Source organism: Erpetoichthys calabaricus, chromosome 17 (genome assembly GCF_900747795.2).
Source record: "Erpetoichthys calabaricus chromosome 17, fErpCal1.3, whole genome shotgun sequence".
Lineage (NCBI taxonomy): Eukaryota > Metazoa > Chordata > Cladistia > Polypteriformes > Polypteridae > Erpetoichthys > Erpetoichthys calabaricus.
Genome location: NC_041410.2, coordinates 27,667,580 through 27,693,352, shown reverse-complemented (window position 1 = coordinate 27,693,352; position 25,773 = coordinate 27,667,580). Strand labels below are relative to the sequence as shown.

The 25,773-nt window shown below is 39.3% G+C and overlaps 1 protein-coding gene across 1 annotated transcript; it reads right to left on the bottom strand.

The window, feature by feature from the left end:
* Positions 1-28: 28 nt before the first annotated feature.
* sult2st3 (sulfotransferase family 2, cytosolic sulfotransferase 3) lies at positions 29-24,729 on the bottom strand. Its single transcript, XM_051920950.1, has 6 exons — positions 24,524-24,729; positions 20,212-20,420; positions 17,291-17,417; positions 13,729-13,841; positions 8,246-8,426; positions 29-495 (listed from the first exon to the last, which is right to left on the bottom strand). Exons 1-6 carry the CDS (start codon positions 24,660-24,662, stop codon positions 380-382), a joined length of 885 nt encoding a protein of 294 aa, XP_051776910.1. The 5' UTR covers positions 24,663-24,729; the 3' UTR covers positions 29-379.
* Between the last annotated feature and the right edge of the window lie 1,044 nt (positions 24,730-25,773).

The window sequence follows — 25,773 nt, the reverse complement described above, 5'->3', positions numbered from 1 at the left end:
CATGATAATTCTGTGCCACAGTGAAAAGCAATTGATCACTTGTTTTTAATTATGACACAATAAAACCGTGTCAAAATTAAATGCAACATGTGCATATACGCATTGCATTGAAAAATAGTGAACAAACTGAATTGTATTTCATTTTGGCATGAATAATTTTACATAAAAGTAATAGCTTGAAGGTTATAATAAAATTATTAAAACATCATATATGTTTATAGTATACCTTATAAACTTCAGTACATTTTTAAGTATAAAACACATACAGTACAATATGAATAAAAAGCATGTTTAAATATTGTATTCTGAAAATAAAAGGATAAAAAAGAAAACAAAACTCCTGCTTCTGTCCCCTTACAATTGTAACCCTGCACCGTTGTTACTCCTTATCCCAGGGAAACTGAATTTCTGTATCCTTCATTTCTTTCTGGTAGACAGAGTTAAAATATTCATTTTGAGGGGTGGTGAAATAGTTTTTCCAGTCTCCAGAAATTCCTGTAACAAAAAAATAGCACTTGAATAATTGATTTGTCGCCAGATTTTAAAGTTTTGTGAAATAGTGATGTGGATCTTTAATCCTCTAATAAATAAAAACATGAAATATTTACAAACTTGTTGAATCCAGCCGGCCTGTTCTGGCAGCAATGATTTCAAAGGAGGAACCTACCCTGGATGGGGCACAGCACACAACAAAGGCCATTGGCTCACATGGGACCCAATTAGAGTCACCAGGTAGCCTTGCATGTAACAAAAAGGTGGGAGCACATCCATGGAGTGAGGACTTGAATTTAAAGGGCACACACTACATTCAACCATTAAAGAAAATAATCCGTAGTGTAAGTCTGAACCTAGGAATCTGGGTAGGAATGCTGACATGTTACATATTCTCAGTTTTGCTTTATGGAATAGAAGTAAGGACACACTTACAGAAAGTGCGTGCAAGTGCTTGGAGGCATTTGAGATGTGGTGCGTCCAGTAAATGTTAAGGATGTCTGGGATTCATCATGTGTTGAATGATATAATACTCAAACATAAAAACGAGGCAAGAGAAAATCCTCCCTGCTGTTAAAAAGAGGAAACTGACTTATATGTCCTTTGCAAGGACAAATACAGATGGTTGCAGTTAGCTATACAGGAGAAATTCGATGGACAGAGGGGACCTGTTCATGACTGCTAAACTTAAGAGACTGATGGGAATGATATTAGTCTCCTTGTTTTGACTTATGGTTATTAAACTCTATGGCACATTAAAAAAGAAGTTAGCCTAAGGCAGATGGCACTAAGATGGGGAAGGAAAATCCATAGAGACAAGAACTAGGCATAACATTCAGGCCCAAAATGCTGCATCCATAAGGCAGTCCTAACCACTGTGTCACCATGCAGTTCCAAAAAACTTTGATCAGACATTCTTTTCACAACAAAAACTTTGTTTTTATTGTGTAAGGCTCCTAGTGTGACCTATTTCTCGCTTTTAGACTCATTATCACATAAACCTTAACAGATTGTCCCAAACCTCAACTACAGTCCTTGTACATTTACACTCATCGGCCCATCACAAAGATGAAGCTGCAATCTGTATCTACATTTCTGGTCACTGTGAGAGTTAATTGCTAAATACTACTCCCTTTCTTTTATGTCTATGACCCCAGTTGAAATAATAGAGTGCCAAAACAAGCCAGAGAGAAAGTCCACACAGTTAATCGTGCATTATAGATTAACAATCTCTAACTTAAGATTCCTAAAAATGCCCAAAACAGAAGCAAAATAATATCAGCTGTCACGCATGAGTGTCAGAGGACTACTCTAAGGACCGGGGGAAGGTATGCAATTACCTGCCGAGACGAGGGGTGGCGGGGGGGGTGGGGGCCTACCACTGACTTTATCCTGTTGTTCTTCTTCCCTCACAGCTCTGAGAAGCTGCCCAGTAAGGGCACTTAACCCCGCCCCTTCAGGAAGTTGTGCTATAAAAGAAGCGCCGACTAAGACAAAGGAGTCTTTTGTCGGAAGACCTGAACGAGCCACATGACTCTCAAAAAGTCCTTTAAGATGGAGGAATCCCTGATCGGGAATAGTGCATTACTGCCGTTTTTCGTTATTTTTCATTTTTGTTTGTTTCGCCTCGTGATGATTAAAAGGGACGACCCGGTTGGCATCCCAACAGTTTGACTTTTTCCAGTCTGTCCTTACACTGCCTGACCACACAATAAAACCTTGGATGGATTTCAATTAAATCTTTCTAGGAGCCTAGGTGTCCAATATGACTGGATAACCAGATGGCTCTTCACCTTAGTATGCTGATTGATCTTTGGTCTAAGGCAGTCACTGGATGGACCACCTCTATAGGCACTCGATTGGCTCTGAATTTATTTCAGTCTCATGTCTGAAATTTTTTGAGCATGATTTATTAACTTGGCTTATGTTTGTATTCCTTTTCCTCTTCCCACCCCCCCAAGTCAAAACTGTGACATTACTAAAGGTTATATGGTCAAATTTTGTAACAGAAAGTGCACTATGTGAGCAGTAATATAATAATGCCAAAAAGCAGACAATAAAATACATTACAATTGTGATACAAAGTTGACTGTGACTTGAGTGTAGATGTTTAACATTTGATTCTTCACTTTCTTCCTCTTTTCGCTCACAGCCTCAGGAGAGCATGATGATTAACAGCAATAGAAGCAGAGTGCTGCTTCAGGCTCACTGAAAAATCACAGAGATAAGGCTGAATGCCTGGAACCTCAGCAAACCTCTACACAGACACGCTGGTGTGACTTTTTTTTTTAATATTTTTTCTTTGTTATATTGTAAGTGGGGTGGAATGGTGATAAAGTTGTTAGCAACACTGACTTAAATCTCTACCACCCGTAGGTCTGAATCACACCCCAGCCTCTTCCTGTGTGGAGAGTACATTTTCTCCCTGTGTATGTGTGTGCACTTTGACGGCTCCAGCTCTCCTCCCACATCCTAAAGACTTCTGTATCAGGTTAACTATGTGGGTGTACCCGTAAGTGTGATTTGTGACAGATCATGCCCAGTCCAGCATTGCTTCCTGCCTTACACATTGTTCTACAAGAAATATCTGAAGTATTACAGGGTTGTGGAGACCTGCCTGCCTATTAGAACAGAAAACAAAGCAAGTTGGAAGCAACCCAGGACAGAATGCCAAGTCATCACAATGTCTATTTCTCCACACAGTGCCTGTTAATATGTGACAGTTAACCCAACTTTATGTCTTGGAACTGTGGGAAGCAGTCCACTAATATAAATGGAGAATAAACAAAAGACACCATACCATTTTCTAAGCCCGCTTAGTCCTCAGTAGGGTCATGAACAAGAACGATCCTCTGAACAGGACACCAGTCCATCACAGGGTGAACACACACACCAGGGCCAATTTGGTGTCATCAGTTCACCTAACCTTCATTAGAACAATCTAGACGAGAACAGACCATTCAGCCCAACAAATCTATCCACTTACTTCATCTAAAAAAACATCAAGTCTAGTTTTGAAAGTCCCTAAGGTCTTACTGTCTAACACACTACTTGGTAGTTTATTCCTAGTGTCTATTATTCTTTGCGCAAAGAAAAACTTCCTAACAATTGTCCAAAAAAGCATTGCGGCATTTCCTGTGTGATTTTGGGCTATACAAAAAAATAAACTGTATGTGGAGTTAATACTTTACTTTGTGGAAATTCTGCCAGCCAAACTGTGAATTTCACTTAAAGATGAGTTGCACCTTGAAGTGGAGGTCCAACTTTCAAATAAACAGACATAGGACAATAGCATGGAATGGAAATGATTAGATATGCATGTTTGCTATACTCATTGCTGCCTATGGACACTCTGATCATGGTGACCTCTGGGCCTACAGTAACTTAGCAATGTCTTCAAAAAGAATTTGTCAATCATTCAAAAAAGCAAAATTCTATAAAGCATGCACAGTAACATCTTAGAAAGTGAGGCAGTTAGTTGACAGATTGCAGCATATTTTGATTTTGAGACATCCCTGCACATGGGAAGCCATCACAGAAATCTGAAGGACCTGGAAAGCTTACAAAACATAACGAGGGAGGACCACATAGTAGTATGAAAATGACAGCTCCCCTGTGAACACATTCTACCCTCTCTAGAGGTCTGGCCCTCAAATACCTCATATCACACCATTATAACACCTCCCATTGACAGCTAGTCATTGTCAGCTGTTTTTGGACTGGTCTAAGACAAAGTTCCACCCCTCTTGTGGATCTAATGATAAAATGATTTACACCAGGAGACAATACCGGCAACAGTGTGACCCAGGAAAAAAGTCTTGAGTGGCATACCACCAGAACAGTTAAAAACCCATAAAATCTAGGCTTTGGTAGGCCAGTGAATTTATACAATCCCCAATTCCAAAAAAGATGGGATGTTGTGTAAAATGGAAATAAAAGCAAAATGCAAATATTCTGTAAATCTCATAAACCTGTATTTTATTCACAATAGAACATAGAAAACATATCAAATGTTTAACCTGAGAAAATGTACCATTTTAAGGAAAGAATAAGGTCATTTTGAGTTGGATGGCAACACGTCTCAAAAAAGTTGGGACAGGGCCTTGTTTACCACTGTGTAGCATCCCCTCTACTTTTAACAACAGTCCATAAACGTCTGGGAACTGAGGAGACAAGTTAATGGACTTTTGGGAGAGGAATCTTTTCCCATTCTTGTCTGATATAGGATTCTAGCTGCTCAATAGTCCTGGGTTTTCTTTGTCGTATTTTTCACTTCATGATGCACCAAATGTTTTCAATTGTTGAAAGGTCAGGACTGCAATCAGGCCACTTCAGCACCCGGACTCTTCTACTACGAAGCCATGTTGTTGTAATAGATGCAGTATGCGGTTTAACAATGTCTTGCTGAAACATGCAAGGCCTTCCCTGAAAAAGATGTTATCTGGATGGGGGCAGATGTTGCTTTAAAACCTGCATATACCTTTCAGGCTTTCCAGATGTGCAAGCCATCAATTCCATTGGCACTAATTCACCCCCATACCATCAGAGCACTGATAACAAGCTGGATAGTCCCTCTCCTCTTTAGTCTGGAGGACTCGCCATCCATGTTTTCCAAAAAAAAATTTTCAATTGATTCGTCTGACCGTAGAACAGTTTTCCACTTTGCCTCAGTCCATTTTAAATGAGCTTTGGCAAAGAGAAGATGGTGGTGTTTCTGGATCATTTTCACATGTGGCTTCTTCTTTGTATGGTAGAGATTTAATCTGCATTTGTGGATGGCACGGTGAACTGTGTTCACAAACAATGATTTCTGGAAGTGTTCCTGAGCCCATGCAGTGATTTCCATGACAGAATCAGGCCTGTTTTTAATGCAGTGCCACCTGAGGGCCCAAAAATCACGGGCATCCAATACTGATTTTCAACCTTGTCTCTTGTGTACAGAGATTTCTTCAGATTCTCTGAATTGTTTGATGATATTATGTACTGTAGATGATGAGATATTCAAACTCTTCAAACTGTCAAAAGACAGTTTTTTGCAGATTGGTGAACCTCTGCCTATCATTACGTCTGCGGGACTCTGCCTCTCTAAGTTGCTCTTTTTGATCCCAATCATTTTACTGACCTGTCGCCAATTAACCTAATGAGTCGCAAAATGTTCCTCCAGCTGTTTCTTTTTATTACCACTTACTTTTCCAGCCAAACGCTTTTGAGACGTGTTGCTGCCATCAAATTCAAAATGAGCTAATATTTTTCATGAAATAGTAAAATGTCTCACTTTCAACATTTGATGCGCTTTCTATGCTCTATTGTGAATAAAATATGGGTTTATGAGATTTGCAGATCATTGCTTTCTGTTTTATTTACATTTTACACAGCGTCCCAATTTTTTTGGAATTGGGATTGTATATATACAAAAATGCCAATTAGGAGGCCCTGCTTCTATCAGTCATTTTGCTGATATAAGGGTGGGAAGGAAGGAAACAGGAACAAGACAGAATGTCTGTCCATCATATTGTCCACTCCTTCACACTGTGCCTGTTTGCACATACTAACTAACCTGACTGCATGTCTTTAGATGGCAGGTGAAGATCACATAAAACAGGAGAACATACTGAAGACACCATGGCTTGAACTTGAACTCAGGTGTAGGAGCCCTGTTTTCTCACTCTATTTAAAGTTTTTTCAGAATTAAAAAATAACTATTCTGCAAAAGATGTTGACCTCTTTTTAATGATACAAAAAAATCTCAAAATTGCTGACTCAGTTGTATTTTCCATAAAACTTGCTAAGAGATATCTGCCTTTAGCAAGTGTCTTCATACTTCTTTTATTAGTATACCTTGCTACTAAAATGTGTCCCCAGAAGCAGTCATTCAGTTCTCTGGTAAACAGAAGGAGAAGATTATTATGACCAGAAATAAAAATGTCTGTTATGTTCACCCCAGAATGCCAGTAGAGGACCACACATCAGGTTCAAAATGAAAAGAAGATAATTGGACAGGACCAGATCAAGGTGACCTCACCACTCTATTGCCTCAGTGAATTGGAAAAATATTTGAACCAACCCCAAATGAAATATTTATTGATTATGGGGAACTTTTCCTATTTACACTTATCATGTAACCTGAAGGCAAGTCTTTCAGATTGTGGTACGAAATCTACAAGTATAAGGGGAGAAAATAAAAAATACTGGCCAGATGGTCTATCGGGTCAGTTTTACTACCCTATTTATTTTTATTTTTTATAAACTAGGGGGCTTTGCCCCCTGCTCACTTTGCTTGCCAACCTCCAGGCGGGCACTATGCACTAGCCACTTCGCAGATGAAGCGGGGAAGTGGATGTACAATTTAAACAGATTCGTTATTTTCATGGGAATTGCTACATAAGCATAAAATAACTAACTATTTTACACTACAGCAAGTAATTAACCATAGTAAAAAATAGTAAAATGTAATAAATTGAAAGAAAGTTATGTTTCATGTTGCATTAGAGGTATTCGTTGCCTTTTACATTTTCGTTCTGTTTGGCTTTAAAATGAATATGCAAATACATTTTAAACTTACATTTTTACTGTAAAACTTCAGTAAAAAAAATGTTTTTAATTAACTTTAGTTAACTTTTTGTCAATATCGTATTGAATTTTGATTCTGTGTTTGGACTCACATCGTGACAACGCAACGTATAACTGCCCGTGAGTGAATATCGTTTCTTTCTCTCTAATTAATAAACCAACTTTTTCTAATGTTTTTCCCTGTGATTTGTTAATTGTCATAGCAAAAGCTATTCTAATGGGAAATTGTAAACATTTTAATACGAATGGCATATCAAGATCTCCGTTGGTGTCTAATGTTATCCATGGAAGATGTACTACATTACCGTTCTTGTCACCTGTTAAAATTTTACGTCAAAATTGATCGACCAATTTTAAATACAACAGATCTTTTCCTATTGCATAGCCCATCACTTAGACATAAATTATGTAATAACATTAAGATACATCCTTCTTTCAACAGTAATTTGGCCAGTGGAAGACTGGACGGTGTTAACGGTTATAGATATTCTACGAGATATTGTAAGTTGATGTTTTCATCCTCCACACCATCACCACCAACTGTTCCAGCATAGTCTATTGATACGTGTTTAACCAATTTGCCATGTAACCGATCAACAATTTTCTCGTAATTTCGTTTGACTTCATTGTTTCTCGGTGCTAGGATTGCCCGTGTACTCATTTCTTCTGTTGAAACTTTCAATAAGATTTGGACATAATAAGTCTTCTTTCATTGGGAACTTAAAGTGAGGATAACATAGAAATTTATAAGAGCTGAGAGCGCAGGAACTGTGTCTGACAAAAGCATTCACACGAATGAGAGGTGAGAGGACCGTGAGCATAGTTGAAAATGGTTGAGAGGAGGGCGGGACTTGAAAAAAAATCTCTTGGCAATAGTCTTGTCTCGTGGGACTTGAAAAGTTCTCTTGGCAATAGCCTCAAGATTTTCTTTTATAATAGAGAGAATTTAAAATGTGTCAAGAGATTTTGTTCTGGTTATTAATCATTTTTATTTGTATTTTATATAGGTTGCAGTTATATGGCATTGTCAGCCATGAAATGAAACCACAGGCAGACATTCAACTTCATTTACTCTGTCCAAAAATAAGAATTGCATCCATAAAATGTTCCTCTGAAATGTAGACAAATTTAATTGTGAAATCACAAACACATTTAAGATATATATTGACTTTACTATACCCACCTTTTCGGAGAAATTCTGACTTTGATGAGTCCATGATCTCATTTGGAACCAAAGAGAAATTTGACATGTTGTTCTGTTTCATATTTTTAAAAATGCAGTTTTCAGTGATCTTGTCAATGATTTCATCACTAATGGTTTTTCCAAGGAATTGACTAAACTTGACCACTGCTGCTCTTAGGTCCTAAAAAAAAGAAACAATAGTAATATGTTAATGTCATTTGTTATTGTCTGAACCATCTTGCTCATTTACAGTAGATAACTAATTCAACAGTACTGTAGTTTCTCAACAGCCTACTGCATACTGTATGTCAGAAGCCAGCACTGCTCAAAATATTTTACTAACTCTTAAGGCCACTTCTATGAGTAGTTGGGCCTCTCGATTTCTGTCTTAAATTAACTTCCTCTCCATTTCCTGTGGTGCACTAACAGGAAGCTGGAAGAAACATTAAATAGGGAAGCACACTCTTTTGGGAAGAAAAGCTTTAAGGCATTTTTGAACACTGGTAAACTAGTTAATGCATTGTAATGGCACATGTTACACACAAAAACACAACTCTCTGTGGTTTGATTTGGAATAGAAAAGAATATTTATGCAATTTACATCTACTTTCTGAACCACACTGCTCTCTGCATAGTCTCCTACAGCAGAAACACACTCATACTGGACATAATGGCATTCACTAATTAACCTTAAATTTATTAGATGAATGTGAAACTCCAGCATAGTATGGAAATAAATTTCAGGTAGTATACTATTCTCAAACCCACTTACTCCAGTTCAAGGACAAAGGGACCAGAGCCTATACTGGAAATATCAGGATAAAGGCAGGAACAAGTGCCCTCGACAAGTGTCCAGTCTATTGCAGGCCCCACAAACGCACACACCCACACACACACACTCACATGGGGCCAATATGGAATAACCTATTGGCCTAACATGCAGGTATTAATATTAAAATTACTTTAAAAGATAACATTGGTATTTTTCAAGTCAATTATCATCAGTTATTTCTTCACAATCATACAGTGGTGTGAAAAACTATTTGCCCCCTTCCTGATTTCTTATTCTTTTGCATGTTTGTCACACAAAATGTTTCTGATCATCAAACACATTTAACCATTAGTCAAATATAACACAAGTAAACACAAAATGCAGTTTTTAAATGATGGTGTTTATTATTTAGGGAGAAAAAAAATCCAAACCTACATGGCCCTGTGTGAAAAAGTAATTGCCCCCTTGTTAAAAAATAACCTAACTGTGGTGTATCACACCTGAGTTCAATTTCCGTAGCCACCCCCAGGCCTGATTACTGCCACGCCTGTTTCAATCAAGAAATCCCTTAAATAGGAGCTGCCTGACACAGAGAAGTAGACCAAAAGCACCTCAAAAGCTAGACATCATGCCAAGATCCAAAGAAATTCAGGAACAAATGAGAACAGAAGTAATTGAGATCTATCAGTCTGGTAAAGGTTATAAAGCCATTTCTAAAGCTTTGGAACTCCAGCGAACCACAGTGAGAGCCATTATCCACAAATGGCAAAAACATGGAACAGTGGTGAACCTTCCCAGGAGTGGCCGGCCGACCAAAATTACCCCAAGAGCGCAGAGACGACTCATCCGAGAGGTCACAAAAGACCCCAGGACAACGTCTAAAGAACTGCAGGCCTCACTTGCCTCAATTAAGGTCAGTGTTCACGACTCCACCATAAGAAAGAGACTGGGCAAAAACGGCCTGCATGGCAGATTTCCAAGACGCAAACCACTGTTAAGCAAAAAGAACATTAGGGCTCGTCTCAATTTTGCTAAGAAACATCTCAATGATTGCCAAGACTTTTGGGAAAATACCTTGTGGACTGATGAGTCAAAAGTTGAATTTTTGGAAGGCAAATGTCCCGTTACATCTGGCATAAAAGGAACACAGCATTTCAGAAAAAGAACATCATACCAACAGTAAAATATGGTGGTGGTAGTGTGATGGTCTGGGGTTGTTTTGCTGCTTCAGGACCTGGAAGGCTTGCTGTGATAGATGGAACCATGAATTCTACTGTCTACCAAAAAATCCTGAAGGAGAATGTCCGGCCATCTGTTCGTCAACTCAAGCTGAAGCGATCTTGGGTGCTGCAACAGGACAATGACCCAAAACACATCAGCAAATCCACCTCTGAATGGCTGAAGAAAAACAAAATGAATACTTTGGAGTGGCCTAGTCAAAGTCCTGACCTGAACCCAATTGAGATGCTATGGCATGACCTTAAAAAGGTGGTTCATGCTAGAAAACCCTCAAATAAAGCTGAATTACAACAATTTTGCAAAGATGAGTGGGCCAAAATTCCTCCAGAGCGCTGTAAAAGACTCATTGCAAGTTATCGCAAACGCTTGATTGCAGTTATTGCTGCTAAGGGTGGCCCAACCAGTTATTAGGTTCAGGGGGCAATTACTTTTTCACACAGGGCCATGTAGGTTTGGATTTTTTTTTCTCCCTAAATAATAAAAACCACCATTTACAAACTGCATTTTGTGTTTACTTGTGTTATATTTGACTGATGGTTAAATGTGTTTGATGATCAGAAACATTTTGTGTGACAAACATGCAAAAGAATAAGAAATCAGGAAGGGGGCAAATAGTTTTTCACACCACTGTATATTGTATATGTTAATTTGTCGCATACAGTAAAACTGTGTTCTGAAGTGAAGCATTTTTTATAAAATTATAAAAATAATTTGTCTGTTTGTGCAGCTTACAATGGGGCTAATGGATACACGGGTGCATAGATGTATGAAAAAGCCTTAACATTTACTGGATATGTTCTAATAGATGGTTCGATGTCTCAACAGAGATGGGCTCCCATCTCTTATCTGGCCAGGATGCCAGCATCATGAAGGATGCAGAAGAAAGGCCCATGATGTTGGACTCCCCTGCAACAACAGATGGGAACCATGTACGCAGCTAGGATGAAAACATAGGATGGAGAATCCTTAAGTAATAGTCCCTACTGATATGGGGTGATAAGAGATTGACTCCCATGTGCAGGTTGTTCTTCCATAGCATCCCTTATGATGAGCCTCAATGTCTTGACCTGCAGGGCATTTTGGGAGTTGCAGCCCCATAGAACTGACCCATTTGGTTGCATGGGGACCACTAGTGGGAGCTACATGGAGGTGAAGGTTCCAGTTTCTACCTGACCTCGATGTGCTTCCCAGAGACGAGGTTTTGACACTGGAAGTACTTTTGGATGGGATTGAAAAGGAGGCCCTCCACCTCATATGCACGCAGGAGTTGGGAGGAGGTGGAAGAGGCTGCATGGGAGAAGTGGAGAGAGAGTAAGGAGCCAGAATTCAATTTTATATTATTGTGTTCACTGGCGATAAGTGTGTAAAAGTTACTCTCTTGAATAAAACAATAAGTGTTTTGAAACCAGGACAGCATCTGTGCAATAGTGTTTAGGCTTTGGGGTGCTGTTACACCCCCTTCAGGTCACAACATCCACTCTGAAGCAACAAATGTTTTGAGGTAAGAGACTATGTCTTTCGTGTTAATGAGGCATCCTTGTGATAATGAAAGGAAGCTTGAAATAATCATTTTACATCAGATTCTTGGAATTATTTTTTTTGAGGTATGAATACACTTCCTTTTCGGTATTGTGCTCATAGGCTCATCGTCATGTCTGAAGTTACGACAACCCGACAACACCCAGCGCCAGTCTCTATTCTGCTTATTATCCTCCTTGGGCCTTTGCAGTTATGTTTTTTCAACAGTTATGTTCTGCAATATCTTGTAATACTGACAGATGAGCACTGACATCAAATAATTTTCTTTCTTAAACAGTACTTACCTTACGCCTATTACATTCTGTGTGATTTTACCCAGCGTACAAAGTAAGATTCACGCAGAGTGGCAGTATAGGGAAGAGATCACTTAAGAGATTCATTGCACTTTGTACAAATAATAATCAATCCATAAATACATGTCAAGAACATGCAAAACTTATGCAGATCCTGGTGCTCTGAGGCGGAATGCCAGCTCTGTAGAAGCCAGTATAAATGGAGCTCCAGTGTTGGGGGCTTGGTGGGGGAGGGCTGAACACAGATATAGCGCTTGATAAGCCTGTCATCTCTCATGTTGTTTTGGAGGCTCTATTAGCCATACCTTGCATGACAGATTACTGCTACAGTCTGCATGTATTGTAGAAAAATGCAGAGTGAGATTGTGCTCCTGATGTGTAGCCACCGACAAGGAGCTGAGGGAAAGAATTGCATAAGGGTTGCTTCTTTCTTTGGGTGAGCAGAGTGCGACAGGAACGAATGTCGCCACACAGTGGAAGCAGCCACTGAAATAACTAAATAAGCTTCTCTTTAGAGAAAGAGCAGAAGCGATTGCTAAGTGTGCCTTTTTCAGTTATTATTACCCAGTTGTTTTTGTAACAGACAACATTTCACATCAGGGCATCGTTTATTGGCAAACTATAAAGATTACAATATGCAGGCTTTCGAGGCAACTCAGGCCCCTTCTTCAGGCGAGATGTAATCAATTACTTTTCACCTATTACTTTCTGTGTGGTTATTATTTTACCCAAAGTACAAAGTAATTGATACTGTACATCTTACATTGATTACATCTTGCATGAAGAAGGAGCCTGAGTTGCCTTGAAAGCTTGCATGTTATAATCTTTTTAGTTAGCCAACAAAAGGTGTCATTTTACTTGATTTCTCACTACATTCATAATGGCTAACATGGTACAACACCCTAGACCTATAGACATCAGGGCATCAAAATTCATTCTATAAAACAGAGCTTGGCAATGATTTTCTGAGGTGAAAGATGCAATATGTGAGTAATGTTAAGATGCAGATCAATACTTCATAACACGTATAACTTGGTAAATGGATGTATTTGGTAGGTTTTAAGGCTTTTTCATTTACCTTTGGACCTGTGTATCCATGGGCACCATTGTAAGCTGCTAGATCGGACACAGAATTTTTAAATGTATAAAAAATGTAATTTCATGTGACAAATAATTTTTGACTTGAAAAATACCAATTTGGGGCGGCACGGTGGCACAGTGGTTAGCGCTGCTGCCTCGCAGTTGGGAGACCTGGGGACCTGGGTTCGCCTCCCGGGTCCTCTCTGCATGGAGTCTGCATGTTCTCCCCGTGTCTGCGGGGTTTCCTCCGGGTACTCCGGTTTCCTCCCACAGTCCAAAGACATGCTGGTTAGGTGCATTGGCGATTCTGAATTGTCCTTGGTGTGTGGTGTGTGTGTTGCCCTGCAGTGGGCTGGCGCCCTGCCCAGGGTTTGTTTCCTGCCTTGCGCCCTGGTGTTGGCTGAGACTGGCTCCAGCAGACCCCTTTGACCCTGTAGTTAGGATATAGCGGGTTGGATGATGGATGGATGGAAAATACCAATCTTATCCTTTAACTAACAAGGACTTCCATTAAGTGAATGACTGGATTACAGCTGTTTGCTTAATATTTTTGACAAAACAGAAACTGAAGTGCTACCTGCTTCATTTCTTTCATATGTGATATACAAAATGCGATCTTTCAGCTCCGGAGTTCTCCAGCTCTTCACATGATCTGTCCACTTTCCAAAAAATGCTGTAAGGAAATAGGGATAACAGACATATTTCTTTACATTTTACTTATTTCAGCAGGTCTTTTTTCATCAAAGGTAAAATACAAAATCAAAAGGGCATGTCAACAATTCCACGTTTTGTACACTTCTGGTGCCAGGGTATTTAAGAAATAAAAACCATTTGTTGGAAAAGAGAACACAATCACAGCTTTGGGGATGCACTTGACTTAAATTTCCTACAAGAGAGAAATTAATTTACATAATACAAAAACTTATACGTAGACATACTGTGGGTTCAGAAAGTATTCAGACCCCTTCATTTTCAGCACACTTAATTTTAAATGGATGAATCTGCCATTTGTATCCATCAGTCTACACTTAATAAGCCATAATGACAAGCTGAAAACATGTTTTCAAAAAGGATTTCAAATTTATTACAAATCAAAAATGGAAATATCTCATTCATAGAGGTATTTTAAATGTTTAATTCAGTTCTTTGTAGAAGCCCCTTTGGTATCAATTCCAAGTTCAATCCTGCTTGGGTAAATCTCTACAAGCATTGCACACCTGGATTAGGACAATTTATCCCATTCCTCCTGGCAGATCCTCTCAATTTCTATTAGATTGGATGGGAAGTGTCAGTAAAGTGCCATCTTCAGATCTCTCCACACGTTTTCTATGATGTTTAAGTCAGGGCTTTGGCTGGGCCACTCAATGACAGCCAGAGACTATAACCCAATTGTGCTTCACTCACTCAGAATATGGAACCAATGTAGAAAGCAATTTAAGATGGAAAATCTTTTATCTGTGGCACCTCTGCAGGAGAACCACCTCTTTCAACCCTCGCAAACATATCTAGTTTTTAATATCTGGAAAAGATTTGGGATTAAATTGCTCAGAGATCTTTATATAGACAATATCTTTGCATCCTTTGAACAATTACATTCCAAATTTAACCTTCCAGCTACACATTTCTTTCACTTTCTTCAAATTAGAAACTTTGTTAAACAGAAACTGCCAGATTTTCCTCATCTCGTACCCTCCACCATGCTGGAAAAAATACTGCTCAATTTCGAGGACTTAGACACGATTTCTGCAATATATAAAATTTTATTAGAGTCCCTTCCTTTCAAAGATCCAAGAGGACAATGGGAAAAAGATCTCTTAATTAATATATCAGAAAAGGAGTGGAAGGTAGCAATGCAGAGAATTCACTCGAGCTCCATATGTGCAAAGCATAGAATTATTCAACTCAAAATTATATATCGAGCTCATCTGTCTCGCTTAAAACTGTCCAAAATATTTCCAGGGCAAGATCCAACCTGCGAACGCTGCAACCAAGCTCCTGCCTCACTGGGTCACATGTTTTGGGCCTGCACCAAATTAACCTCATTTTGGACCAAACTTTTTAAGTGCCTTTCAGACAGCCTTGGGGTCACAATTCCTCCTAACCCATTAATAGTTGTGTTTGGTGTTCTTCCAGATGGACTTGAAGTGGAGAAGGGCAAGCAAACTGTGATTGCATTCACTACACTTTTGGCACGCAGACTTATTTTGTTAAATTGGAAGAATCCTAACTCTCCTCTGATAAGTCAGTGGGAAACCGATGTTTATATTATTTGAAATTGGAAAAAAATCAAATTCTCAGTTAGAGGATCTGTACAGAACTTTTTCAAAACCTGGCAGGATCTAATCAATAATATTTTAGAATAAGAAGAAGTAATTATTTCCGCATTTCTTTTCCTTCTCCATTTATCTTTATTACCCTATTAAACTCAACAATTTAGGTATGTTTACAAGCTTTAAGTATTACTTCTTTGGCTATGCTCTCCTTCTCAGGGGTGGGGTTTGATTTGTTTTTAATCCTATTTTTTGTAAAAATTGATCTATTTGTACGGAATGATTACAATAAAATTAATAAAATATAGAACTGCACACACAAAAAAAACTGCAAAATCAACAGTATTACAGTATATTGTTCAATGTCTATTGAACAAAATAGACATTAATGAGATTCTTAAACCCCATGCTAGTGTGACATACCTAACAACCGAGACCAACTAGCCTGTGACTCATGCCTTTAAAATCAAACAGGTTTTGATTTGTCTTTAGTGGTATGAGTGGGCTCTGTGTGCTTGAGGGCTAGCAACCAATGAATGTCATATCATTTTTTAACCTGTTTAATCCATACCAGGGGCACGGTTGTGGAGGGCTGGAGCCTATCCTAGCTAACAAAGGGTGCAACAAATACGGGACAGATCACCAGTCCATCACAGGAAGATCACACCAACACACACCTACACACAGTGGCCAATGTAGCATCGCCAATGCAACAAATGAATGCTCATCATCTGTAAGTACAATTATTAGATTGTAACAACAAGGATAAGAAGCACATATGTTTTGGAACTTCACAAAAAGAAGTGAGGCTTGTCTTCTTGATGCCTTGTGTTTTACATACTAAAACCAAACCTGTTACCCCTTTGTACAACTCCAGCTCCGTCAGGTAGAATGTGTTTGGGTGTCACAAAAAGGGACGAGCATAGCTGTGCTGCAAACGCAGAAATCAGTGGGTGAAGTAGACATGGCCAGCAATTTTCAAGTCTTTAAACTGACATTGTCCTGTTAGGAAATCAATGACTGCGGTCGGCAAACATGACATACCCCACGACTAAAAGTTGTGTAATGTGATATCGGCTTAAGCCACATTCCAAAATTCACATGCATTGTGAGGAACAGCTTCTTTTTTATCATAATTGTCAGAATCATTTATTTTTATACAATCAGTTCATTTTATGATGACAATTGCCCCACAAAAACACTGGTGAATTTCTGTTAAAAGTGGAAAACTGCAACAGAGATGCAGTAAAACCTGTGTATAAAAAGAAATCAAGGCTAGAATTATACTTTTTAATCTGGCTTTTAGACAGTCATGTTAATGTGTCTCTGTGCAGGAGTGTGCCCTGCGTTATTTCTTGTGTTGAAAACAATGTTTCTGGGAATGGCTCTCATAATCTTTAACCATGAAATAGAAACAACAGGTTTAGAAAAGGAGAACAATGCATAAGATATGGCAGCTGAAAAGTAAGTATGAGACTCAGAGGACAGCGGTATAAAAAGAAGTAAAGAATACGTGTGAATTAGGCTAAAGGATTAGATGAGGGTCTGGTACTTAGACACACTGAAAGACAAATAAATGGGTGAGAATAGGTGTTTAATAATTGAAAAGGTAAACCCTCTCGCTGCAGCTGAAAGATTACATTTGCCAAGTACAGGATAAGAGGCACAAGAGTATGAGAAACAATGACTACGTTAAGCAATCAGAACTTCACAAAACTGTTACATGGCTCATTTTGTAAGCCTGATGTCACAATTCTGACAGTTGGCAATGCTGAAGTCTAGCTAAGTGATGATGAAGTACAAAGAGATTTTACAGCTGAACATCCTGCAAAAGACCAAATGTCAGACTCACTTTTTCCAGTAAGACATTTCTCTAAAAATTCATCAAAGGTGCCAGGGTCATCAAGGAATGTTGCCATTTGGTGAAAATGAAAAGAGGACACAATGACATCTTTGGGATTGCGTGTCACATAAATTACCTACAAGAGAAAAATGAATTTAAAAAAATTTATAAATATTCTATTGCCTAAAGTAATGTGTACACATATTAATAAACTGTTCTTTATGTTATTGGTTATGCCATCACCTGTAATCACACACAATGGTAATAAAATAAAGATAGCAACATTACATATGTAAAACAAAAGAGCAGAGGTGGCCTTAGGGGTGTGCGGAGCTTAGGGCTGACTAACCCCACGTCAGGCCAGTTACACCAAATGCTGTTACTGGTATGTGTGGACTGTATAAACCTGTGCGCTAATTAAATAAAACTAATGTCAACATACAGCGGATTTTCTCATTACAGTATTCAGCTAATATTTTTTGCAAGATATAATCTATTAAAAAAAAATCTATTTTGATATAATCTATTAAAAAAGTGCAATTCATAATTCATGACAATACCACAACAGTGTGAAATGCGATGCGGTGTCATGCGGAAATTAGCAGGGCCTCTTCTGGAAAACATCCCCAAATTGCGAGTATACTCTGAGTCTCGATATGCAGGATGTCACAGTCATAACTCACGTTGATGTCATGTCAGCCGGTTATCATTAGCGATACATGTTTTTGTGCATTGATATTTGGACATGTTTATGGCCTACAAATAAAATGTGAGTTTCAGTGTTTCGACAGGAAGTGTAAAATTAACGTAGAGGTATCTTCATGAAATCTCTTAGAGGTTTCCAGATTCAGAGAAGAAAATCCACTTTTCTTGCCTTCCGATTGGAAAAGTTGTTGATGACATCTTTGTAGTCTAATCTGGATGCAATGTCTTTTCCTATAAATACAAGAAGCCAACCCAGTAAACTAATGGGCTATACCTCTTTTAAGAAGGGATTATACTGGCAACCCTTTTCGGGCAATGAAGGTGGACTATAGAATGTTTTCAAAGATGTACATGTATGGAATTTGACCTTGAAGAGGGATTTTAAAAGGGTTCCTCTTAGAAACATCTCAAATATATATAAATACTAGAGAATATAACCAGACAAACCCGCTCAAACGAGACATTCGGACCTCAAAAGCAGGGCCCCCTTAGGCATGGGGCCTGGGGCGGTCGCCGCACTTGCTACCCCCCAAACGCCGCTCTTGCCAAAGAGCATTCATTTTTAGGAAAAGTGAATCCACCAAAAGTCTAATTACACCTCAGCATATGCAGCAGGTAACACTGCTAACACTGTGAAGTCAACATCAAAACATCCAAACATCTACCTGACCCACTTATCCAGTGCAAGGTCATAGGGCAGCTGAAGTCTATCCTGACAATCATACGGCACAAGGTAGGAACAAAACACCAGAACATAAAAATCAATGAATGTACTGTATTTGTTCCATACATAGTGGATCTTAAATAACAGACTTATCTGTCTATCTTTTATAAAATGCTTTTTCTGTCTTTCTAACTACACTATATGGCAATATATGGCACTGCTTTCTAACTACACTATGTGGACGCCATTCCAAATCATGGAGTTCAGGTGTTAAAAGGAGCATAAAATTGAGTAGAAAGCCTTGCAATCACCATTGACAGTTTAAATGTGGCACTGTCATAGAATGCAACCTTTGCCACAATTCAGAAATTTCTGCTCTGCTAGATCTTCCCTGGTCAACTATAAGTAATGTTATTGTGAAGTTGATACATCTAAGAGCATCATCACATCAGCCACAAAGTGGTAGACCTTGCAAACTCAGAGATCAGGGCTGCTTACTGTTAAAGTGCAAAGCACATAAAAATCACCTCTACTCTGTTGCATCACTCACAACTGAGTTTCAAACTGCCTCTGGAAGCAACATCAGCAACATCAGCACAAGAACTTTGAGTAAGGCGTTTCATGGGATGGGTTTCCATTGCCGAGGAGCTACCATGTGCAATATCAAGCATCAGTTTACTAGTGTAAAGCATGACAACATTAGACTATTAGATACCATTAGAGAATATTGTTTTCCAGATTGAAAAGTACCTATTGTAAAGTAAAGTGAAGTGAAGGAGGATAAGGGTGGCACCCTTGGTTAGACTGAGGGGTCCTACCAATGCCATAGCACACAAAGACATTTTAAACAACTGTGCACTTTCAACTTTGTGGTAACACTTTGAGGAACGTCCTTTTCTTTCCCAGCATGATTATTTATCTGTGTATAAAGTCAGGCTCATAAAGAACTTGAGGAACTCAAGTGGCCTGAACAGACCCCTGACCTCAACCCTATTGAATACCTTTTGGAATGAATTGGAAGGCTAATTGTTAGCCAGGTCTTCTCACCCCACTTCAGCGCCTGACCTTATAAATGTTATTTTTTCCTGAATGGGCACAAATTTCAATAGACAAACTCCAAAGTGTTGTGGAAAGTCTAACTAACAGAGTGAAAGATGTCATGGCTGCAAAGTGGGGGTGGAAGGGGGCATCTTCATAATAATACCATGGATTTAGAATTAAGGTTTCCAACAATCTCATATAGGTGTGATGGTCAGGCATCCACATATAACCAAACTTTTGGTAATATAGACTATCTATCTATCTATCTATCTATCTATCTATCTATCTATCTATCTATCTATCTATCTGTCTGTCTGTCTGTCTGTCTGTCTGTCTGTCTGTCTGTCTGTCTGTCTGTCTGTCTGTCTATATGGTGTCCTTCAATATTTTGTATGTATCTGAGTATTAAACAGCATAAGCCACATCTCTATGCTTTTGCTTCATTTCCCTTCAGATCAACCATATTATCCCCTTTGGTATGACCTCTATTGAAGAGCCATCAGCTCTGATGATGCAATACCTTAGCTTTGGACTTGAAGAAGGATGGAGGCATGTGCTGATACCATAAATGGGATACAATAGCGCGTGGGGAGGGACGGCTGTCAAGAAATAGTTGTGCTCGCGTTTCCTCCAGCCAAGGCATTCTGTCCCATGTTGGAATGGTCTGTATAGGTGTTAGATCTCCATCACTCAAAATAAGTGGGATGATTTCTTGCATCCATGTTGTACCTGGAAAAAAAGGAAGGATTATAACATTGAGTGGTAAGATGAAGAGTCAGTGTACAGCATACATATAGTAAGTTTGATTTATTTAATGATCTTATATAGTTGCAAATTCTCCTTTTCAATACACGTGACGGTGTTTAATAGACTAGAATAAATGTAAGCCTATATCACTTAGCATGATTATAAAAAAGTATATATATATATATGTATTGTCACACACGTGTGCTTGAGAGGCATTCTAAAGGCTTAACTGGGAGTAAGACACAGAGATTGGGGTTGTTGAATGGTGCTAATACCTTTCCTCCTTCCTCCACAGACTGGCAGAAGGAAAGCCTGCCTAGGACTCCGCCTATTTCCTTTGTGAACACACCTTCTACAAGACCTCACTTCCTTCCATGATCCCACCCCTTCCTGTCTCCTCTGTATATAACCAGACCTGTTAAACCTCTTGTTTAGTCTATTGGTGACTCACTCTTGAAAGCTTACAAAATATGTATCCATCCAAACATCTACATGAGCCGCTTATCCAGAGCAGGGTCACAGGGCAGCAGAGTCTATCTTGCCAATCATAGGGCACAAAGCAGGAACAAATCACCAGAACACAAAAATAAACAAATACATTTGTTCCATATATAGCAGATCTTAAATAACAGACTTATCTATTTATCATTTATAAAATGTATACACGCACATTGGTTCTTTGAGTCAGTCTGATCTCTGCTAGATTTATTCAGCTTTAACGGTTTTGAAAGCAGCAGCCTGGTTGGGGTGGCATCAAGCACTGAGCACCCCAGGAGCTAACACGACATGTAATGATATTTCTCTATTGCTGTCAAATGGATAGCCAGTATTAAATTTCAATTTCCACTTTTTTTTCTATGTATATTAGCCATAAAAAAATGTGTACTGTATATCATACAGGGATATTTTCCAATTTGTTATTTCAGAATAAGTTGTTACTTGTACTGTAATTTAGACATGACCTAAAAAAAGAATTTATTGTGCCACTTGCTCAGTGTTTTAAAATGTGCCTTTGTCACACTTTTACACACTTGAAGACATATGAGATGTCAAGAGGATAATTTTCTAATTGTATGTGTGAATTACAATGTTTCAAAAATATAAAATAGGCCTTTTTATAGGCTAATAAAAATTAAACTTTCATCTTCTAGTTATTTGGTTATTTTAAAATGTGCCTTGATTCATCTTAGAGCCTCAGATCATTATCTTAGGAGGCCAGAGCACATGACAGCAACACTGGGTACAAGGCAGGCCCCAGCTGTAGATGGGACACCCACATGGGTCACTCACTCATATGGTGTCAACATTTTGGATTAACGTGTCTTTGGTACATGGCAGGATACCTGAAGTACCCACAGAAAACCCACACTGAAAAGGAGAATTTGAAAATTCCACACGAATTTCACCTACTCATTTAGTGGAAACCATCCTGGAGCTGCTTGGTAAAATTGGTAACTACTTCACATCTTTATTCTGTACTTATAAAGGTACATCTATCTTGAGTTTACAAAGCTAAAAACAACAACTTTCTAGTGAGTAGGTTACAGAAGGTCATATTTTAAATATTACAAAGGCTACTGTTTTCCTTAAAAGGCCAAAGGTAATGTAAATATGTTCATAATCAACAAATACAGTAATAAATCATCCTACTCTAAGTAATATTCTCTTGCACATTGCCTATCCTTAATTCAAACTGAGAAACATCATGTACAAATTAATTTACACTCTTCAAATTTGAGGTTCTTTATTGGCACTTTCTCCTTGACCCATTGCTTGACATTTTCAAGAGTTTTTTTACATATACAATTGGTTCTTTGTTCTTTATAAAGATTCATAACATGTGGAAAAAAACAGAAATCTTAATGTCCAGTAGGCTACCTAGCAAGTTACGAACAGATCAAGAATATCTGAACTTACCCACAGTTATTGCATGTGGAAAGAATCAAGAATCAAAAACTCATTGGAATTTCACTCCGCTATTGTCTATTTATGGACTCTGCAGCAAACTTAAAGAAAAGGTTCCTTCTGTAACCCACATGTGGATAGTTGTTTTGGGAACCAAAAATGGTTTCCCTATGGCATTGTGCAGTAGAACCATTTTAGCACCTTAAATTTTCAGAGTGTTAGTCAGTCAGTCAGTCAGTCAGTCAGTATCCAACCCACTATATCCTAACACAGTGTCATGGGGGTCTGCTGGAGCCAACACAGGGCGCAAGGCAGGAACAAACCCTGGCAGGGCACACACACACACACACACACAGACCAAACACTCACCAAGGACAATTTAGGATCGCCAATGCACCTAACCTGCATGTCTTTGCACTGTGGGAGGAAACCAGAGTACCCGGAGGAAACCCATGCAGACACAGGGAGTACATGCAAACTCCACACAGGGAGGACCCGGGAAGTGAACCCAGGTCTCCTTACTGCAAGATAGCAGCGCTACCACTGCGCCACCGTGCCACCCTTTTCAGAGTGTACTGTTTCAAATGAAGTTTGTGGGGATGTAGTCAGTTTAACTTGTATAGACAGACAGACAGACAGACAGACAGACAGACAGATAGATAGATAGATAGATAGATAGATAGATAGATAGATAGATAGATAGATAGATAGATAGATAGATAGATAGATAGATATACTTTAGTTGTCCTCAAGGGAAAGTATATTTTGAATTTACTATTTTTTCCTTTTGCCTGACAGACTGTCGGCCAACAGTTACCAAGCACTCACTTCCAGCTTTTGAAACTACCGTCCACAGAGTTGCGCGCGCGTGCCCGCAGCTTAACCCAAATGTGTTTTTGTCACTTACCGCTTTGCGGTGGGGCATGCGCGCCGTCTTCACGCAGTAAGTAACAACCAGGCCCTAAAGCTGATTTGGAAACACACTGTGCACAGAACAATTCTAGTTACTCGGCAAGGCGGCCGTGATTTCAGAACAGTGAGGGTGGGTACATGGTTGCCACAATGATGAACGAAAGGCTTAATATGACGCAACAGGTCATCAAAATGCAAGGACGACATGCAAAACATTTGAAATGCATTCGTTCATCATGTAGGTGACCCACTTACGAGAACTCGCCCTCCCTTCATCTATTTTGGTCTACAGGCCAGACACTCCACCTTCTCCTTTTCTTCCTGTTAAAGTCAGTAGTAGTAGGGATAATTCTCCTTCCATCAGCAGTGTCTCAAATCCTCTGCTGTGACATTGTTTGCAACTCGGCACAGGCCAGACACTTACTGTCAGCAGATAATCAACGTTCAAACGGGCCGCAATAAGTTAAAAAAGTGTTTCGGTAGCTCACCGCGCGTGCGCTTTGCGGTGTGGTTTGCCCGCAGGTTTCACACCGTGTAGCTGTCTGTGGAAACCTCAGTCACACACATCACGGTGATTAAGTATTTAAGAAACAAAAATGCCTCTTTTTATAAAATAAGCAAACATATTAAAAGCGCCTCCACTTGCAACACAGTTAACCTAAACCCAAAGCACTATTTAATTTTACGCCACGTGTACGTTTCTAACTTGTTTGAAATAACAATAAGGCAATTATTTTGCCATAATTAAAATAAGTATGCCACTTAAATATTGATAACGATACGGGTGTACGTTTTCTTAATTTCAAGTTTTTAATCACTAAGTGACTGTAGGTCATTCACTGCTCAGGCTGGCAGTTAACAAAAAATAATACTAAAAAAAACTCGTATTATCGTACGTATATCATTTTCTTTACTCGTTGGCATGTAGGTGCCTACATGCACCGGCTATCTTGCACTTATGTTATGACATTACATAACGTTTCCTTCTTGGCCGTTTGTAACAAATACAAAAGACCAATAAAATTTCGTTCTGATTGCCCACACAAATAAATCAAAGCACACGTATAGTAAATTATAGGATCTCGTTGGAACACTTAACCTATAACGTGTAAGTTTTCCAAAGATCATGTTCTGTCACGGGGTCTGAAAGTTCACGGCTCTGCCTGTTTAGAATGCGATCCCCGCTGAGTCCCTCTAGCTCAGCTGCTGCCAAACTCAGGGTGGCAGCCTTCCGCTCCCTGTCCATTCGTCAGCCTGGCTCTACTTACCAGATTTTGGGTAGGTTACCGCGAATACGTCGTCGTCCCTAACGCAAAACTCTTCGGCATATTTCAGACTCTCTGGCGTGTGACATATTTTAGGCACCAAAAGTCCTTTGTAGAGCAGGTACTTTGATTCGTTGTCCATTTTACAAATAGCACCCTCAGGAAAGAATTTGGATCTGCAACTTGGATGACAAAGTTCTTTAAGCTGTTTGCGCCCTGCCCTCCGTGCTGTTTAATAGTCTTGGGGGCGTGGACAGAAATGACAATTAGCAAGCTAACTGTATTGTTATATTCTTCTGACAATGCGACCTACAGGGATATTATAATACAGTAACGCTGCATTTTTTCGTTTTATTCGTTTTCTTTTGCGGGTTAATTTTAAATGATGCATACTGAATTCCAATCATTCCATGAAGGTTTTAGGAATTTGAGATAATCTGTAACTGAGCACTTTGCATTAACTGAATTACACTGCAGATAATGCATGTCCTTTTTCATTGGAGTGTTTCAGCGCTCTCCACTTATCCATCCATCCATCCATTACCCAACCCACTATATCCTAACTACAGGGTCGCGGGGGTCTGCTGGAGCCAATCCCAGTCAACACAAGACGCAAGGCAGGAAACAAACCCCGGGCAGGGCCCCAGCCCACCGCAGGGCCTCTCCACTTATCAAAAATGGTAAGATGTTAAATGTCAGAAGATAACAGGAAGGCAGGACACTTTGCAATATATGCATATGCAGAATACGCACTGACAAGCATGCATACACACATGACACGCATGCTCACGCAACAGTTTGGACACCCCATCCAAGTTTCCACATTACATTAAATTTCTAAGAGAAAAAGATTGGAACACCATCTGCACGTAAATATTGAATGTCCATCCATGCATTTTCTAAACCCTTTATCCTGAGCAGGATCTCTGAAGACTGTCCCAGCATGCACAGGGCCCAAGGCAGGAGCAATACTTGGACAGGACAACAGTCCATCACAGGGTGAACACAGAGACCAGTTTAACATGTCCAGTCCACTTAACCTGCATGTCTTTGGAGTGTGGGAGGAAACTGGAGCACCCAGAGGGAAATCCACATGGGCAATAGGAGAACGTGAAAACTCCACACAGGGAACACCCAGGACATGAACCCCGGGCCTCCTTTTTGTGAGGCAGTAGCACTTTCACTGTTCCACTGTAATAAAACATATATGAAAACACTAATGTACAATTACTATTTATTTGATGACTATCACT